Source organism: Ixodes scapularis, unplaced genomic scaffold (genome assembly GCF_016920785.2).
Source record: "Ixodes scapularis isolate PalLabHiFi unplaced genomic scaffold, ASM1692078v2 PGA_scaffold10__122_contigs__length_95168666, whole genome shotgun sequence".
NCBI classification, from domain to species: domain Eukaryota; kingdom Metazoa; phylum Arthropoda; class Arachnida; order Ixodida; family Ixodidae; genus Ixodes; species Ixodes scapularis.
This window is the reverse complement of record NW_024609836.1, coordinates 30,925,946-30,943,005: the sequence shown is the minus strand read 5'-3', so window position 1 is coordinate 30,943,005 and position 17,060 is coordinate 30,925,946. Positions and strand designations below refer to the sequence as shown.

General features: G+C 44.8%; 1 protein-coding gene across 1 annotated transcript in view; it reads right to left on the bottom strand.

Moving 5' to 3' along the window:
- Positions 1-17,060, bottom strand: part of LOC8027183 (myosin regulatory light polypeptide 9) — a 29,294-nt gene that overhangs the window by 8,523 nt on the left and 3,711 nt on the right. The window contains exons 2-3 of the mRNA XM_029971515.4: positions 8,979-9,080; positions 4,879-4,954 (exon numbers count right to left, since the gene is read on the bottom strand). Coding sequence (XP_029827375.2) covers positions 4,879-4,954; positions 8,979-9,080 — 178 coding nt within the window. The remainder of the gene's footprint in view (positions 1-4,878; positions 4,955-8,978; positions 9,081-17,060) is intronic.

Here is a 17,060-nt window from a genome sequence, read left to right as displayed (position 1 = left end):
TGGACACGGTCTCCTTGCGCCCTCTTTTGGCTACTCTTAGCAAAACGCAGTGAAATGATAATTTTAGCCAAACTACTGCAGAAATCCTTAAGTTCCCCGGTATATCTATAGAGGTCTCTAATACACTCTTATTTAATGCTTACTTGAACCTCAGGATTGTATACTTTTTATTCCTGGGCCCCCCGATATAATATTGTTGCATTGGGTCCCATGGGCCACTTTGACAACATTTTAAAGTTTTTCTCACTGAAATTAAGAATCGTAAAGTGCCCGACGAATATAATAGCTGCCGACTCATAGCAGACACCTCAGTTAAAATTTCGGTATTTTAATTAATACTTTTTATTCCTCGAATCTTTCAAATTCGGCCCGCTTTTTGTCCCTGTAAAGTTAGCACTCTGCCGTGCACCAAGAAGTTTGCGGCCAAGCTACCTTTGCATAGGCTTATCGAAAGAAAAAAAAAGATTTGCTCGATGCGTTTGTGACAGCATATTGACTAAGAATGTGGCGGTTATAATATGACTATATAATGATTAGATGTTTACAATCAAAATTTGTGCCCTGGATTTCAAATATAAGCAATTGTTATGTAGGGTCAGAAACACTTGCATTGTACATATTTTGCTTTGAATTTGCCCGTGTACGTAAAGTTTTAGCTCGGTTACAAACGCAAACTGAACAAAATTCTTTCAGGCGTGTATAACTAGAAATAACTAGAAATATAACTAGATTGGCGCGCCGCTGGCTGTTAGATTGTGTGTTTTTTATCTTTCTTATTTTATTTATACATATATAAGCGAATAAATAAAGAACACGACGACGACGACGACGTTGAGAGGATGACACACCGGGCGACGGCGGTGCCTCAATCTGAGCCCTGGTTCCTCGAAAGCGGCAGCTTATACTTTGACGGGGCTACCTCCTTAGAGCCTGTTGCTTCGACCCCAGTGGACCCCAGTGAGCAACAGCGCCATCATGTTCCTGGGGCTCCTTCATGCACCGATCAAACGGCGTGCCAGATCCCCATGGCTCGCTGCTGACCCGCTCAACCCACCTCCACGAAATCTGGACTTCTGCGAATCGGACTGCCATCCTCTCCAATACCAACAATCTATGTCGTCGTCATCATGCATGTATATACTATATACTCATCACATTATCATGTTCACTAGACACGGCACCGCGGGCCTTCATGGTACGGGCTGCTGCCCTTCCGCGGTGCTGCGGCTCTCCAGAGCCAAATAAATAAAGACTAAAAACTAAGGACTAAAGACAAAATGCTTTGCTGACCAAAACCCGGTAGCGCCTTAAAAGAAAGAACAATAGCGTTTTCTCGTTTAGAGAATACGAATTCCAAAACTACACCATACTAGAGGCGCACATCACTGAAATAACATACGCAATACAGAAAATAGCAGATTGTCTCTTGAACGCAAAACGGCAAAATACACATAATTGGGGAGATTTTTATTTTTAAAAGCCAAATTCAGAAACCTAAACTAAACTAATCTTTGCTGAAACTCGCGATGTCTCATGTGCATCGTTTCGAAAAAAGTATCAAACGAAAACACCACGCAACACATTTGACGTTGTTTCACACCTCGAGACACTGGCTTGCACTGGCGCACCGACCGCCGGCGTAGCATAGCGCGTAGTCGTGAAATGTTTTCGGCTGATAATGATGATAGCTTATTTGAAAAAAAAATATTAAAAAAAAAAGAAGACGGCGCGGACCTCCTCCCCGTCAGGGCTAGATTTGGCACTGTAGGCGTTCTGTCTAATGCAAATGAGCGGAGTGGAATGTATTCCCCCTAGTAAAGATTCAGATAGCGGTTGCGCGATTTTAATTCTCCGTGTATCTTGCTCTAGGGTGCCTACATGTATGAAGGCACTTTATCTTGCGCGAGGTTCATGCGCCACGTGTCGTGATAACTAGGAAATAAAACAGCGTGTCTCAGAAAGCTGGCCATGATATTTCCATTTCATACGATGGGTTACGCAACAAACGCTTCGTCTGCACGAAGCGTTTGTTTCTTTAGTTAAACGTATACGCAGTCTCCCTTTACAACGCGTTCACAATGACCACACTCCTGACAAATCTGGAGCGTCCACTTTCCAGCAAAGCACCTGGAAGAGCCAATCGCTGCAATTTATGGAAGGAGCTCGGCCAATGAAGGCGGTAAAAACATATTTAGTCCCGAGAAAGAGGAAACAAACAATCTTCGTTGTGGGAAAGTATGGTGAAAGCTCAGTGCCACAGTGCCATTCTTGTACACGCTGAACTTTAAAAAAAAAGTTATTACAATTACAGTTACTTGTGTTTGAAAAGTACTCAATTTGATTGCTTAATTACTTGAAGAAAAAAAAGTAATTGACCATTACATGAAAAAGTAACCGTTATCTTTCCGATAAATTTGGGAGCTCTAATGTCGTTATCTCTCACAACATCGAGGAACACATCTTGCATAATTGAGAACACTAAGTTTATTGAGTCTGTCTTCTCTATTCGGACGAAAATTAGCCTCTCGTACTCCTCGTTTGTGAATTAAAATCACCGAATTTCAAACTACTCATCCTTAACCGTGTTGAATTAACCTGAGACTGGGAAAGAAAGGAAACATCAAAACGTTTAGATGTTTTCACGATAATAATCCTTGAAGAAGAGTAACAAGGGGACAAAGGACAAACACAAACTGAGAAAGTGTAAACAATTGAGAAAGTGTAAATTTCGCAACCTTGTTTTAGCTGGAAAGGGGGTGATTATAGAAAGTGGTAAACCCTGAAAGCGAGGAGGAGGGGATCGAAAAATATCGTAACGGCTACAAATTGTATCACATGTGCATCAAAACTTCTTTGGGAGCACCGAACATATCAAAAGCAATAGCCGTGACAGCGGGCAGACGAAACAGACCTCAGGCACGGTGCTGACGTAGCCTAAGCGTAACGTAGCCGACCGAGCCAACCGAGCTACATGCGAGCAGAAGCCGAGAGCAGCGTCGGTGCGCAAGGTAGTCTGGGACCGAGTTCTTTTTCCGGCGTCACTGAGCATGATGTCATGCCGTTGGACATGTTCCAAAAGTTACTCGATCTTACTCCAGGGTTAGGGCTTAGCCTCCTATATACTGACAAAACCTGGCCGATCGCCACGAGAAGCGGCCTGCGAAATGGAAAAGGTGGAGCGGCAGACAACGAATGAGAGGAGAGCCACGTGACTGGCGCCCCGCTGCGGCGAGACGCCAAAACACACTTCTCTCGAGCGAACAAGTGTGTTTCTAACCTCGCCGCTGTAAAAGCTGCGAGCTGACGTCAAGGTTCCACGAGAAATTGCTCTTTGATGCTCTATGCTACCACAGATCGTCGCGCTCCAAATCTGCGACCAAGCACTCTATGGCTTCGTCGTTGAACTGCCAGGCTTTGTGAGTATAGAGGAGGCTATGGTTAGGGTTTTCTACCTTGGCGTTCGAAAACCTACCGGCGTCCAGCGTCTTTCAATTTGTGTTACCACGTGACACGAACCCGCCCGTGTAACTCAGATCCATGTGAGTAAGATTCGTAAGCCCATAACGTCACGCCGGGTCCTGGGGTATTTAAATGCTTCCACGAGACTAGTCGAACTGTACGTCTCGACAGGGCCGATCAGCCAAGTCAGTCCAATAACAATGGGCGGGGACACGGATCTGTGCGAGGGGCTTAGAGCGGACCATGGCTTCCACCTGAATTGCGTCTTACTCCATGAATGCAGTTTTTTTTTTTTTTTTTTTTTATCATGTGGAATTGTTTTTCGGTGACACGTGTTCTTTCTGAGCACCTTCAAATGTATGTTTTATTCTTTTGATTTCAGTATCCCTTTCAGCTGTCAGGGACTATAATTCACTATACTGTGAGTGCACAACTTCGTCCATTTGTAGTTGGTGACCCTCCAATTTCGACGTTCCTAGTTGGCACAGACGTGAACAGCTAATTAAAAGGCTCCCGGGTTGATTAATGTCAAACCCGCTTATAAAGCTTAAATGCCATAAAAAGGGCCAGGGGAGGGGGTGCAAAAGCAGAAACGAAAAAAAGGATATATTGGACACATCGCAAGTACGAACGCACGTATGTAATTCGGCTGTGTTAAACCGCAGTCAAACTGTTCGTATATCGCACAAAAGACGAAGTAATGGTACAGACACGATGACTGAATATCTCCGGACATGCCTCAAGTATCTTCTAGGCATATTTGTTTTATATAGACACTTTCAGGCATCTGTGCATGAGCATCGCCATAACCGACCTTCAGTTTTGGTTTCCTCCCATTCCGTTCGCTTCACTTCATCATTGCCACACTATGATTATTGCCACTCTAGGTGATACTGCATCCTTTATCCCCAACATAGGCCTTTGTGGAAGCTCGTCAATGCCCGCTTCAGTGGCACGGCATCTCGGTAAGACAAGAGAAGGTCAGCAATGGCGGCTCAATCCGACGCTTGTTTAAAGCGTCGGATTGAACATGTCTGCGAACCGTTTTTGGAAGACATATGTTAGAGGACCGCCATTCGAGTTATGAATATATGGATGAATGTTAAAGGCTATATATACCCTTTGTAACGGGCGGTAGCTTGCGCCACCTAGCATAAGTCTGAAAAGACAAACATATGTAAGAGACAGGCCTCAGACAGTGTTCGCAGATGTATTAAGCAGTGTATTAAGCAGTGGGTAACGCAGCGTAAATACAAAAGGAGCGGAAAATCTCCGATAAGTTATACGAGGCTATAAACCCCGCATTCCTTATATAATGCCAGCACGAAGTGTCCGAAAAGTCGTCACACGTAGTCTTCGTTTGAAAGCGACGTGCAACCGATTACCGGCCCAGCTAAGTGGCTGTAGCTTTTGACTTACCCAGTGAGTCCCAAGTAGCTCGCAGGTCATTCTTGTCCACAAAGCCGTCCTTGTTCGAGTCAATCATTTGGAATGCCTGCGCGCACAAAAAGTAAAAAAGAAAGAAATGTTAGCGTCGAAGAGAAACGAGGAAATCGGTCGATATCTTCGCTTTATTTCCAGCAAATAGAAACGACGTGATCCCAGTTTTAAATCGACTGCGGCTCAAAACTGCAAATTAATTTGCGATACTCTGCTCGGCAATTCACCTCCCTCAGGGCCAAGAACCCAAGTGGAAGGTTCTATGTGTCTCGTCACTAGCTTCTTCGGAAATAACCGAGGGCCAACACATGCGATGACGCAGCAAAGCAACAGTGGATGCAGCAAAATGATCCAACGTGCGCTAAATAACACTGAGAGCGCAGGCGAGTTGGTGTAGTTTTATCATTTCTTTAAATTACCCGAGACTGGGGCGAGAAAACTATGAAGCATGAACACGTGAAAGAGAAAGGCAAACTTTGCCCTTCTCTTCAACATTTTGATTCTTCTTAGTTTTCTCGCCCCAGTCTAGGATAATTTAAAGAAATAATAAAACCAACCTGCTCGTTCTTTTTTTTTTTTTTTTTTTGTAGAGAGTTTTTGTGGCTAACAGCGGTTTTACGACTAACCTAGAATCTTCAATGTGCGTCATACAGTAGGGACTAGATGAGTGCATGCCGGGACGACGCCCGTTTATACACGGAACCGGAAAGACTGGGGAAGTATTATCTAATGTTTCCCTTCGTACTGACCAAAATACCCACCAATGGCAAAGGCGCCAGACGTTTATTTTAAATGAACTAACTTCTCCAGCCTCCATACGGAACATTTGACCTTAGCTGCATCGTATTTACCTCTGTCCCGTCATTTTACATTACACTGATGATAAATTATGATTACACCACCGAGAGGTTGTTGCGCAGATCACAAAAAACATTTTCTCAACAGGGAAAACGGATATTGCTCTTGGATGCAGCGAAACATGCCCAAAACTACGCAGATACATAACAGTTTCGATAACAATAGAAAAATAGCATGTACTCCAAGAGAAAGGTGCCCAGCTGCTCTAAAATATTTGTGAATGGGCGGAGGAATGGAGCTGAACCCTCCAAATCGGGTGGCTGCTAGCGCTACCTAGCCGGAGCACCTAGTCTCGACAATTAACTAATCTCCGATTAAATGAATCGAAGATTAGGCTACAGTCGAAGCAGCGACACCTACCCGCTAGATTAGATGAAAACTCCCGGAATCGAGCTCATTTGAGTGCGCAAAACGCTCCAGCTCTTTGGTGGGCTTCTCTGCAGCGCACCTTCTGGCGCAAGGAGAAGCGCTCCTTCCAAAGCCTGTTTCTGCGAAGTAAAGTCCGATTTTCTCCACCGCGAAAGCGAGATCTTTCACGTTCATAGACGCGGTTCGTCTGCTACTGAGCGTCATAAGCCTGTTTCCCTCGGTCAGGGGGCGCTGTATACCGTCCACGAGACCAGAGCTGCACGAGACGCGACCACAAAAGAGGCATCTCCCCTATCGTCCACGAGACGCCACCATTCACCGCTGACGTAAAACGGGGTCCTGGCGTCCGATGATACACGAACCACGGGTGAAAACTAGCGTCTGTCATTATCACTTAGCGTCTGTGTACGGGCGCTAACTGAGCGTTTTAAAGGACGTAACGTGGCTCACAACAAAAACGCGACTTAAAAATTTAAGATTTTTCTCGGCAGAGGCGCTGCTCAAAACTTGTGAGTTGCAGGTCCCTTATCAGGCGGAAATAAAACGAGAAAACACAACTACGCCGATCGCTAACAGACCGGGAAAAAAAAAAGTTTATAATCTGTTAACGAACCGAGAGCTGTAGCGAAGCGAGATCAGGCGCAGGCTGAAATTGGGATCGTCCATTATTTCGCGTTCAAGGCCCCCCCCCCCCCCCTATTAACAGCTCGCGCTTCTTTTGCGAATCTCAAGTTGTTCTGCTGTCGTACACAAACTGACATCGACCTATTGGTGAAGGCGTGCTAAGGACAAGCACATCAAAGATCGCAAGCGGTCTCTCACTATTTGTATGTTGGTGAGGCGCTCTCGCCAAAATATTGTCTGATTGTGAGCTCGCGGATGTCTCTAAAATGTGTCATTGGTTGATTGCGCGCAGGCTTTGGCGCCATGTCCAGTAAGCAGCCGAGAACGCTCTCGCTGTCACCTTGATCAAAAGCGGAGCCCTGGGGAGTTAGCGTTTAAGTGAGGAAAGAAAAGTGAGTTTTAGTCATGCGTTTCAACATACCTGATACTCCGTCGACGCCTTTGCGCATGTATCGTATTGTTTCCGGTTGGTTATCGGAGGTATCAGAACAATCTACTAAAACTTTTTAGAGACAAAAGCGATGGTTGTTTCGCCCGCCTAGTGAAACGCGACGAGATCGTTTTCTTACATGTTTGTCGCGTAATAAAGCGATGCCACCACGGTGACCGATGATTATGATCTTCCTGAGCGCTGAGCTCGTCAAACACAAAGTCGGAACAGAAAGTTCGCGGAGCGCTTTAATTGAGCGTCGGCTTTGTTTTCTGTGTTTGGCGAGTTTAGAGGCCCAGGTGTCGATACCTTTAACATAGGACCTTCCTTCATGACAGGCACGTAGCCAGGATTTTGGTTTGGAGGGGGGGGGGGGGGGGGGGGCGCCCATGACAAAATTTTATGAGGGGGAGGGGGAGAGGAGGCCGCAGCAAAATGAAAGAATACGGGAAAGGGCCCGGAGCCCCATGCCCCCCCCCCCCCCCCCCCCCCCCGGCTGCGTGCCTGCTTCATGATATTCGTGCCCTGTCTATCGTGGGTACAACCTGATGGAGTAAGGCCTGCCACAACTTATATCATTCGGAATTTAAAAGCAATACACCTACGTTCAAAAAAAAAATTTTTTTAATTTTTTTTTTTTTTTTAATGTGTGGAAACCCCAAATTATATAAATATAACCAATATAACCTCCGCCCCCTGGTGACGAAGTGTAAGACAGTCTGTAAAACCATGGAAAAGCAGACCGGGGCCCTGACTGGCCTATTTGAACGTCCCGCTCTTTCGGGAGCAGGGGACGACCTTGACCAGTTCGCGGTCGTTGTTTCAGATAAGACGGATCGGCGAGCGTATTGTGATTATGAATGCTGTAAAAGGATTCATTTTTCGCGGGCTCAATATTTCGTGATTTAGGTAAAAGCTGAAGTTCTGGAATAATTCGCGGGTTCTAATTTTCGCGACGCGGTGGGATCTCCATAGAGATTCCAATGTGCTTACATTTTACCGGAATTGTTCGCGGGACCTATTTTTCGCGAATTGTGGCCGATTCCCGAAATTCGCGGAAATTAGGTCCTCGCAAAAATTAAGCCGTTTACAGTAGTTAGAATAGAAATAATAAAAACGCGGAGGACTCTTTACAGACAACCATATTCTTTCATTTAGCAACGACGAATGTCGTTGCTAAATGAAAGAGTGTCTTTCGTAGTATTTAACGCGTCACGGATGCCGCTTCAGAGATGATGCCTCGGAAGTTTGCTTAATACTAGCATTTGTTTACCCAAGCCTTAACCCTCCCCCCCCCCTCCCCTCCCCCCTTCCTTCTCCCCTCCTCTCTCTCTACCGACGTGTGGAGTCACAAAAGACAGCCGTCGCCGCAGCGTGTGTCTCTTGTTGCTGGCGAGCGCGCATTTCTGGAACGAGGCCAATAAGGGGCCCCGGGTTCGCCCCACGGCTTAACTCCTCGAGGAAACAACTAAACGCGCTCGCAAAAAAGCGGGACGTTCAAATAGGCCAATCAGGGCCCTAGATTCGCTCCATGGTTTTACTTGGTGAGGAAGTCTCAATGGGCGGGCGCCGAGATCCCCCCCAAAAAGCATGCCGCCCGTTTGCGAGAGCGCGCGACTCCGGGAGAGAGAGAGGAGAGTGCAGCTCACGGGGTCGGAATCCCGACCGAACGAAGCCGGGTCTGGTGGAGCAGCCGAGGTTCGCGCTCCGTACCCCGCCCCATATTTGGAGCCCCGGGAAAGCCGAGCGCCGCGTGGCGCTCCCTGCCCGCGCGCTGCCTTCCCCGGCAAGCACCCACCTCTTTGAACTCGGCGATCTGGTTCTGCTCGAACATGGCGAAGACGTTGGAGGTGGCCCGCTGGGCGCGCCTCTTGGTCGAGTCGCTCTTGCCTCGCTTGGACTGCGAGAGAAGGGAGAGAGATGAGCACGAGGTGGGACAATATGACCCCTGCCTCGTCGGGCAAGCTTGGCTAACCAAAACCGAAGAACGAAGGCCGTAGCTTATCGAACAGATGACACGAGCATGGGCATTGAACCGCGCTGGGAACCCGGCAGTGAGCCAGCGGACCCGATTAAACTAACCTAAACGCACACCGAAACACACACAAAAAAAAAACGGCCTCAAGAAGAAAGTGATCCATTTTGTAATCATCTATCATATTCACGTTTCTAGCTTCGTGTTTCGCTTCCCTGTGATTTTTTATTTTTTTTTTTTTTTGAAGGGGGGAGGGGGGAATTTTTTTAGAGTTTACATGGCAATAAGTCTGTGCTATAGAAAGAGTGTTACAGCGCAGTTGCCACTTTCAGAGGTTAATGCGAATTTCAGTCACGTCCCTCTGCCATACTCTCACAAGCACATCTTCGTCATTCGCCATGACGACATGTATGAGGTGTCGCCACTAGCTTCGACAGAACGCTACAGACTATGACGGTCCGACTACAGGTTCGGACATGTGGATGTATTACCTTCACAAACATTAGCACAACTTTCCCCATCTATCTCCTTCAAAAAAAAAAAAAAAAACAGGATAATTTTTTAGCCAGTTGTCTTGCATTACCCCATCTAGACACATAACGACATTACCCTGTCCGAGTACTCATGCAAGTTAGATCCGCTTAAATTTTTCTTTTTTCCCAAGGACGATACACGGTTAAAATTCTCCTCTAAACAAGTTGGAAAAAAATCATGATTTTCGTTTTTAATCAATAAAATCCGATTTTATCGATTTCAATCATATTATTTTGATTTAAATCACTCTTTATTACTAGATAAATTTTAAATATGATTGACCAGTCTATCTGGTCACTGATGGCAATGCAGAAAATATATTGCAAATTTAAAATGCATTTTAATTAATTACCTACTTTTTTGTTGATGTAGCCCCAGTCATACTAAAACAAACACAGCTTGATTTTTTTAGTTTGGGTATTTTCGCCCTCTGATTATTTTGCAATAAAACATTACTTTTTCTAGTTTTTGTTTTTTTCTATCACGTTCTAGTTCGCTTGCAGTAGGGCGTTACGAAACTAACGAACAAATCGGAAGGTAGAAAAAAGCTCAATGATGCGATTTGCTCAGAAGAGCAATGCTCAGCTTGATATACGGTAAATATTTCTTGCTTAATGATTTTTTTTTTCAGTATAAAACAAATGCATATGAAAGCATCAAATGATATAGACATACGGCAAATAAAAACTTTTTTTTCTGAATTATTTTTTGCGGGAAAGATTTGATTTAAATAATAACAGAAAACTGGTCTGATTTAAATCACAATTTAAATCACCTTGCCACCCTGCCGCCAAATGGAATTCTTACAATAACTGACGGTACGATTTTATCAAGTTAACTTCCTTGTTTTTATTCGCCACTGTTCTTTTTATGTGTTCGTCTTTTATGAAGTGCACATCTGTGCGTCCACATCTTAATACGACCAGTGTTTTCTAAAACCGTATAAGAGTACAATTTTACCCAAGCTTTTGTTTTTACAAATAGTATGTTTTAGACCCGCTGGCACCGTTAAGGCCGGTTCTCACATGCAGCGAAGCGCTGATGTAGCGCTACTCACGTGTCTACGGCTACATATCGTCTGTTATGAGCAACAGTTTTTACGGTGCGATACAAAGCAGGTGAACGCTACCGTGAGCACGCGCTTAGCGCGAGGTCAGCGCTATGCTTGTAGCGCTCCGCTGCATGTGTGAACAGGCCTTTATTTTTAAGCTATTTTCCTTTATTTGTTATTTTACCACCCCTACAAAAATTTCCACCAGGAGTTGGTGTGTCAATAAATAATATAAATAAATAAAAACACATATTAGGAATTGGTTTCGTGGTCACTTCAAAGGACCACGCCGACATCCGGATGAGGCTGCACCGTATTTTTGTTTCGAAAATAGGTCGGCCTCTTTCTGAACAATGCCTGTGCGCGTATTCCTCCGCAACGCTCAAGATGAGCCAAACATTGCGATCTACGGAAGACGCCCAACGAATGACAAGGCACGGATAACGTCAGAACACAGAAATACGTTCTGTGTGGATAGCTTTTTTTTTACTTTTATTTTTATTTTTAACGCTGTTTTTGTTTTTCGTAAGTCTTGATGATTCGTTCCCGTAGGTTATTGCCGAAAGTAGACAGACAGGTCTGTTCATAAAAAGGTCGACAAATTTTCGAATAAAATGCGATAGTCTATCATCATAAAAGAAAACATGAAAACGCAGGCAAGCCGGTATGCGACCATAGCAGTTTTGTACACGTTCTTCCAAAACAGCAACGAAAGTTCTTTCCTTGTTCCTTGTCAATCTTGGAAAAAGTTACCTTTACAGGTTCCAATCGTTCGAAGAGAACACGTTCCACTTACATTTCGAAGATTGGAGCTTGTGTACATTAACGCTGCATTTGCGTATTTTAATTAAATAGTGTGCTGGATATTACGTAGATGAAAATTAAAAAGGTGAAAATATCTACATCGATCTTCATGTCGAGTCGCCGCGGTCACATTTGTTACAGTTCTTTGCTTTCGACTACATCTCTCGAACACTTCCCTAACGCCGGAAGTCGGAGGTTGAAATAGCCGATAATGAAGGGCCCACTAAATTTGGGCAAAATTGTAGATAAATGGACACAAAACGAACTTCTGAGGACACCTGAGCACTTCTTATGAGTTGTGAATGCGAAAGCATGAATGTCGAATTGAACGCCGCTGAGTGCTCCTTCGAGCTTTGCGGTGTTCGTCGCACCTTAACACCATATGTTCTATTGTCTCGTCTTCCTTTCGGCTCGTTGTTGCCAGTGAAGCGGCAGGAAGTGATTCGAGGTGTACCCGTTAACTTCAAAATTCGTTATTTTAATACAATTGCTCTTGGTTAAAAAAGTATTCAATTAGAGTACCCGAGAAGAAAAGTAATTGGCAGTTACTTCAAAAAGTACCCGTTACTTAGCCCAGTTGTGTTCGATAGAAGAGCAGTAATAAAAAACTGACCGTACAGACATACGATCGACATTCTCCATATTATTATTTGTTTTCCCTTTGTGAACATTACTATGTTCTAATTCTGCGACATGTATTTTCTCCACCTAGGCCGTGTCCCCACAGAGATCTCAAGAAGCCTGAAGGTTTTCCCGACCCCATTAGAAAAGTTCTTGACAGGGTTTCAGACATTTCAAGGCATTGTAAAGGGGACTTCAGACATTTCAGGAGAGCCTCTGACGGGGCCAACGAACCCACCAGGAAATATCGGTTCACCTTTCAAACATCACAAGAATTCCTGAAGTCCCCTTCACACCCTTCAAAGAATTCCTGAAGTCCCCTCAGAGCGATTTTCAATAGGGTTACTTCAGATTTTCAAAACGGCAGATTTATCTACCGGTTTGAAAACGGGTCTTTTGTACTGTTCATTAGGGACTTTTAGGGAACCATTTTTGCACATCCGATACTGTACGATACGCACTGCGCATGCGCTGCCGCAGAAGACTCGCATATGCGCAGTTCGTACCGGAGGGCCCCATCGTATACCGTAACGGATGTACAAAAACGGTTCCCTAAAACTCTCTATTATTGGATTTGAATCACCGAACTACGGCATAAATGACTTATCTTTTTAAGCCACCAATTTTAGTGAACCATCCACCTGTTCGAGATTTGGTTCGACGATTCCTTGGTAGGAGCGCCATTAGAAAAAAGAGGGGAAAATACCAGCGGTTTTAAGTAATCTTAATACCTCAAAAAAGTAATCAGATTACTCTTTCGACTACTTCCTAATAAATGTATTCAAATTATTAAACATTACTCCAAAAATAAATCGATTACAAGTAATTTGATTCCTTCTAATGAGTATTGTTCAAGTCTGCTTTTCAGTGGCTTTCAAGTTGCCAACCAGCAGTTTATCGCGGCCTCGACATCACCGAACCGACCTTGAGGAAGAAGGCGGGCTATATTTATCTCCGCCTGTCGTTTCCACAAGTATTACAAGTGACTAAAATTGGTGGCAGCAAAAACGCCAGTCGCCAGTCGCTTTATTTTCGGGGGAAGACTTGGCAAGGCTTAAACGCTAATATGAAAGGGAAGCGGTTTCGTAACCGAGTCTCGAGCGGATTGGCCCAAGCGGCTGCTATTTTCTGAAAACGTTTTCTCGACGAGGCTCTTTCCGATGTTGGTCCGAAAAAAGGGGCAGGTTACCATGGTACCACCACTCTTTGAGACGCTATAACGGAAAACAAAAAGCACCCCGCGTACTCATGAAGCGCGCTGTCCTCTCAGTGCGCTGGATGGAAGCCCATAGTATAAAAGGTGTATATTCGCGTCTCCAGCTCGACGCTCGCCCTCCCGCGGCGGAAACGGGAAGCGCTCTAGTGAGGGTCCCCCGATTCTCCTGCTCAGCGGGCATGGCGGAACTGCTCGCGATCATGGCTCGCGAAATGTCGTTTCCGGATGCAAACAACACACTTCACTGTCCCAACGCAGTGCTGCAGCCGGTATGGGATTGTGCCTTGCTGGAGAGTTTTAGTATTGCGCATAGAAGCAAACGCAAGCGGTGTGCGTTTGCGTTAGAGTTGCGGGCCCCACGTTGTGCGTGCGCCTCATCGCCATGCGCCATCCAAGACCGCAATTTTGGGCTCCGCACACGGGCAGTGTGGAACGCGTAAAGCTAACGCAAACACACAGGGCTTGAGTTCGCTCGTATACGCAATATTAAAACTCACTACTGTTTCACCGGCTTCCAACGCCAAAGAAACGTGCTGCAGTGAGCAGACGTGCAAGCAGGTAGGCGTTCCTTCGAACTGGAAAGGCTGAGATTGGCAAAACGACGGCGAGCAAATACAAAAGTAAATAAATGCTATAAAAAAACTAGTAATTACAATTTTTTTTTTTTTTTTACTTTTGTGCATTTGGTCTGGAAGTATATTGGCGGCGACTTTGGACGTTTCGCCGATTGTCAAAAGTCGCGACTTTAGCAGCACAATATCCTTTACCCACAATTAATGTAATTTTACATGGATTTCTCACATTAGCTAGAATGTTTTCATTGATTTTAGGCTATTTTTATTTTATTTGTAATTAAAATGCAGCAATTGGAACCAGTGATGATAACTAGCACAATTTTCATTGTCATATTTTTTCGCGCGTTTAAAATTAGATATTAAGCAACAAATTATATTAGAGCTTGAATAATTACTTATTAAAATATGCTAATTTTAATATTATTATTATAATACAAATCGCGGCAATGTATGCCTCTAAGTAACGCCAAGATCACGAGAGTACTCTATTTAATTATAATAGTCTTTCCAGAAAGGTATAATTCTGTTTTCTTTTTAGCATATGAAAAACTCATACATAGTTATCAAGATAGACAAACAGTTAAACGCTGGACGTAATATGAAGTCCTACGCGTCACGCCGGTGCTATAAACACACACACACGCACTTCAGCTGTCTGACTCGGATTTCGTCTTGGGTTGTTGCAGTGAGAGCAGCGTTTATTAGTTTATGCGTTTCGTGGACATATTGTAAAAATTGGAATTATTCTCTTATTCTTGTGCTGGGATAATTGTCATTATTTCCCATGACAATTATCTGAGCGAGAAAAAGGCAGCGAGAACGCACAGATATCAGCACTGATTTTTTCAACAACGACGAATATCAGCCTGGATCGAACAGTATGTCACAAAATAAAGTTCCCGCGAACAACTTTTCTAAGTAAATAATTACGATGTGAGACACATCTTGAGTCATGAAAGAATCCGAAATTAAGACATCTGTCGAGAAATTAAATCCAAAATAAAGGTAAGTTTCGGTTTCGCTCCAAAATTAAAACGCGCATCCTTCCGTAATTAATACGCTAAACACCGTTCTTGTTTTCGGGTTGAAGAGGAGACCTACGCTCATAAAACATTTGCTTCCTCGTATTACCAGAAATAATTTATGTCGCTCAGTGAAGCCAGCACACTAGACAGGCTCAACAGCGGCACGCATCTCTGACCCTCACTAAACCCGCCATCTTGCAAAATGAGTGGCGCCACCTATAGTTAGTTGGAGTCGCGAATAAGAACGAATCCTCGGAATCCCCGCGTCCGCTTTGGGCGCACATATTAATACGAAAGCATTAACTGTCCCATGGAGCGAAGCCGGCGTTGTGTGTAGCATTTGTCTGTAGCCGTTGTCTGTAGCAGCGAAAACGGCACCTGAATTCTCATTGGCCAAAAGCAGAGCAACGCAGACACATCGTCACGGAAGCCGTGGAGCCGGCGGAGCGCCGCGCCTGCGCAGTGGGGGAGCGTGACGTCGCCGCCGGCGCGCCGTGTGCAAAAGGAAGACGTGGTGCGCTGCTTGTAGGAATGCGCTGCCTGTAGGAATGCTTTCGCATTCCTACATGGAAGCAGTTTTCAGTGTCTTTTTTTCTCCGGTGGCCAATGTGGCGAGCACACTGAACGAACCGCCACTTCGCGGACATACAATGCGATCGTTGTGTAAAGTGGGACCGTCTGTAGAAACCAACGTGCGGCTCTGACATCACACTGCTGCGGCGGCGCTGCTGTCGGTCCGGCGCATGCGCACAAGCCTCACTTCAGGCGAATCTGGTTTCTGCGCACGTGCAGTGCCCACACTACGCGGAGTTGTTTGTCAACAGCGTGTTGGTCTATAGGTCGTTTCGTTGACCGGCCCAGCAAGTGATCAAACAGAGCGACAGTATCAACTTTTCGTGTCTGAACGCTCGGCTCTGTGCTCTTGTAGAGGCAGTACCAGTTAAAGTTATACACTAACGCATCGATCGCAATTTGGACGGTCCGCATCAATAGGGTTCTTAACTTATCACGCTTAGCATTCACTACAGAGGTCCCCGAAGGTAATGGAAGCTTTCACTAAAATTGTTGAAAGATTGGCTCACCCGAGTAAATCACGGGAAAAAAAAAAACTTTCCTTTACTATGCCTGTACACTTAAAGAATAGTTTGTCTCCGTGGCGCTTATTTGGACCGAATGAAGTGAAGAAAAGGCAAGAAAAATATATCTTCTTTTCATTTCACCTGTTTTTCAGTCAAAATAAACGCCAGAATATCCCAGAACAGTTTTGTTGTTGTTGTTGTGGTTTTGAGGGAAAAAAAATTGGCGATAATTTTTTTTATAAATAAAACCATTTTTCGTTTCTTCGAACTCCGGAGGTTTCATGTATTCATACTCCCAATAAATTAATACACCACCTTCGGGCTTCTCTGTAGTAAATCCCAGCGCGATATGTCGAGCAACCGATTTTTTTGCGGTTCGTCCAAAGTAGGATCGAAGCGTTAGTGAACACGTTGTAGATTCACCGGATCAAAGGAAAGTGGGACAGTTGTCTTCCCTGCGTGCTAGCCAGACACAAACAGATACTAACATCTAGACGGCCAAAACCTCGCAAGGCGATTGGCCGTTCGGTTTCTGTTACCGTAACAATCGCCATTTCGGTCCTTTCCAAATCATCGTAGCCTCGAAAGGGTCGCTCTGAACCAGTCGCGCCTCAATGGCAATGGAGCGTTAGCGCACTGAAAGCGTTTCTCGCCCATGTAACCGTGTTTGGAAGGGTGTTCGTACAATCTAGTCATCAATCGCGCTCATCTTCACAGATCCCTTACTATGACATCGTTCTTCTTGAATATCTCAAGACGGAGAAATTTGTTTTCAGTGCCGCCAAGCACCGGCGCCGCGTGTAGTAGAAAATGAGCTCTTGTTTCGCCGGTGTGAGGATAACAAACTATGGGTATACAACCAATGTCTTTCAGAAGAGAAGTGATGTGTTTTGTATGTTTATAAGAAATATTCACTCGATAGTCAGCGCTCCGTCCTGTCAGTTCTTGTTCTTCGTTGGCTCTCTTTTCGTGCTGTTCTACATTATGCAATCGTACCAAC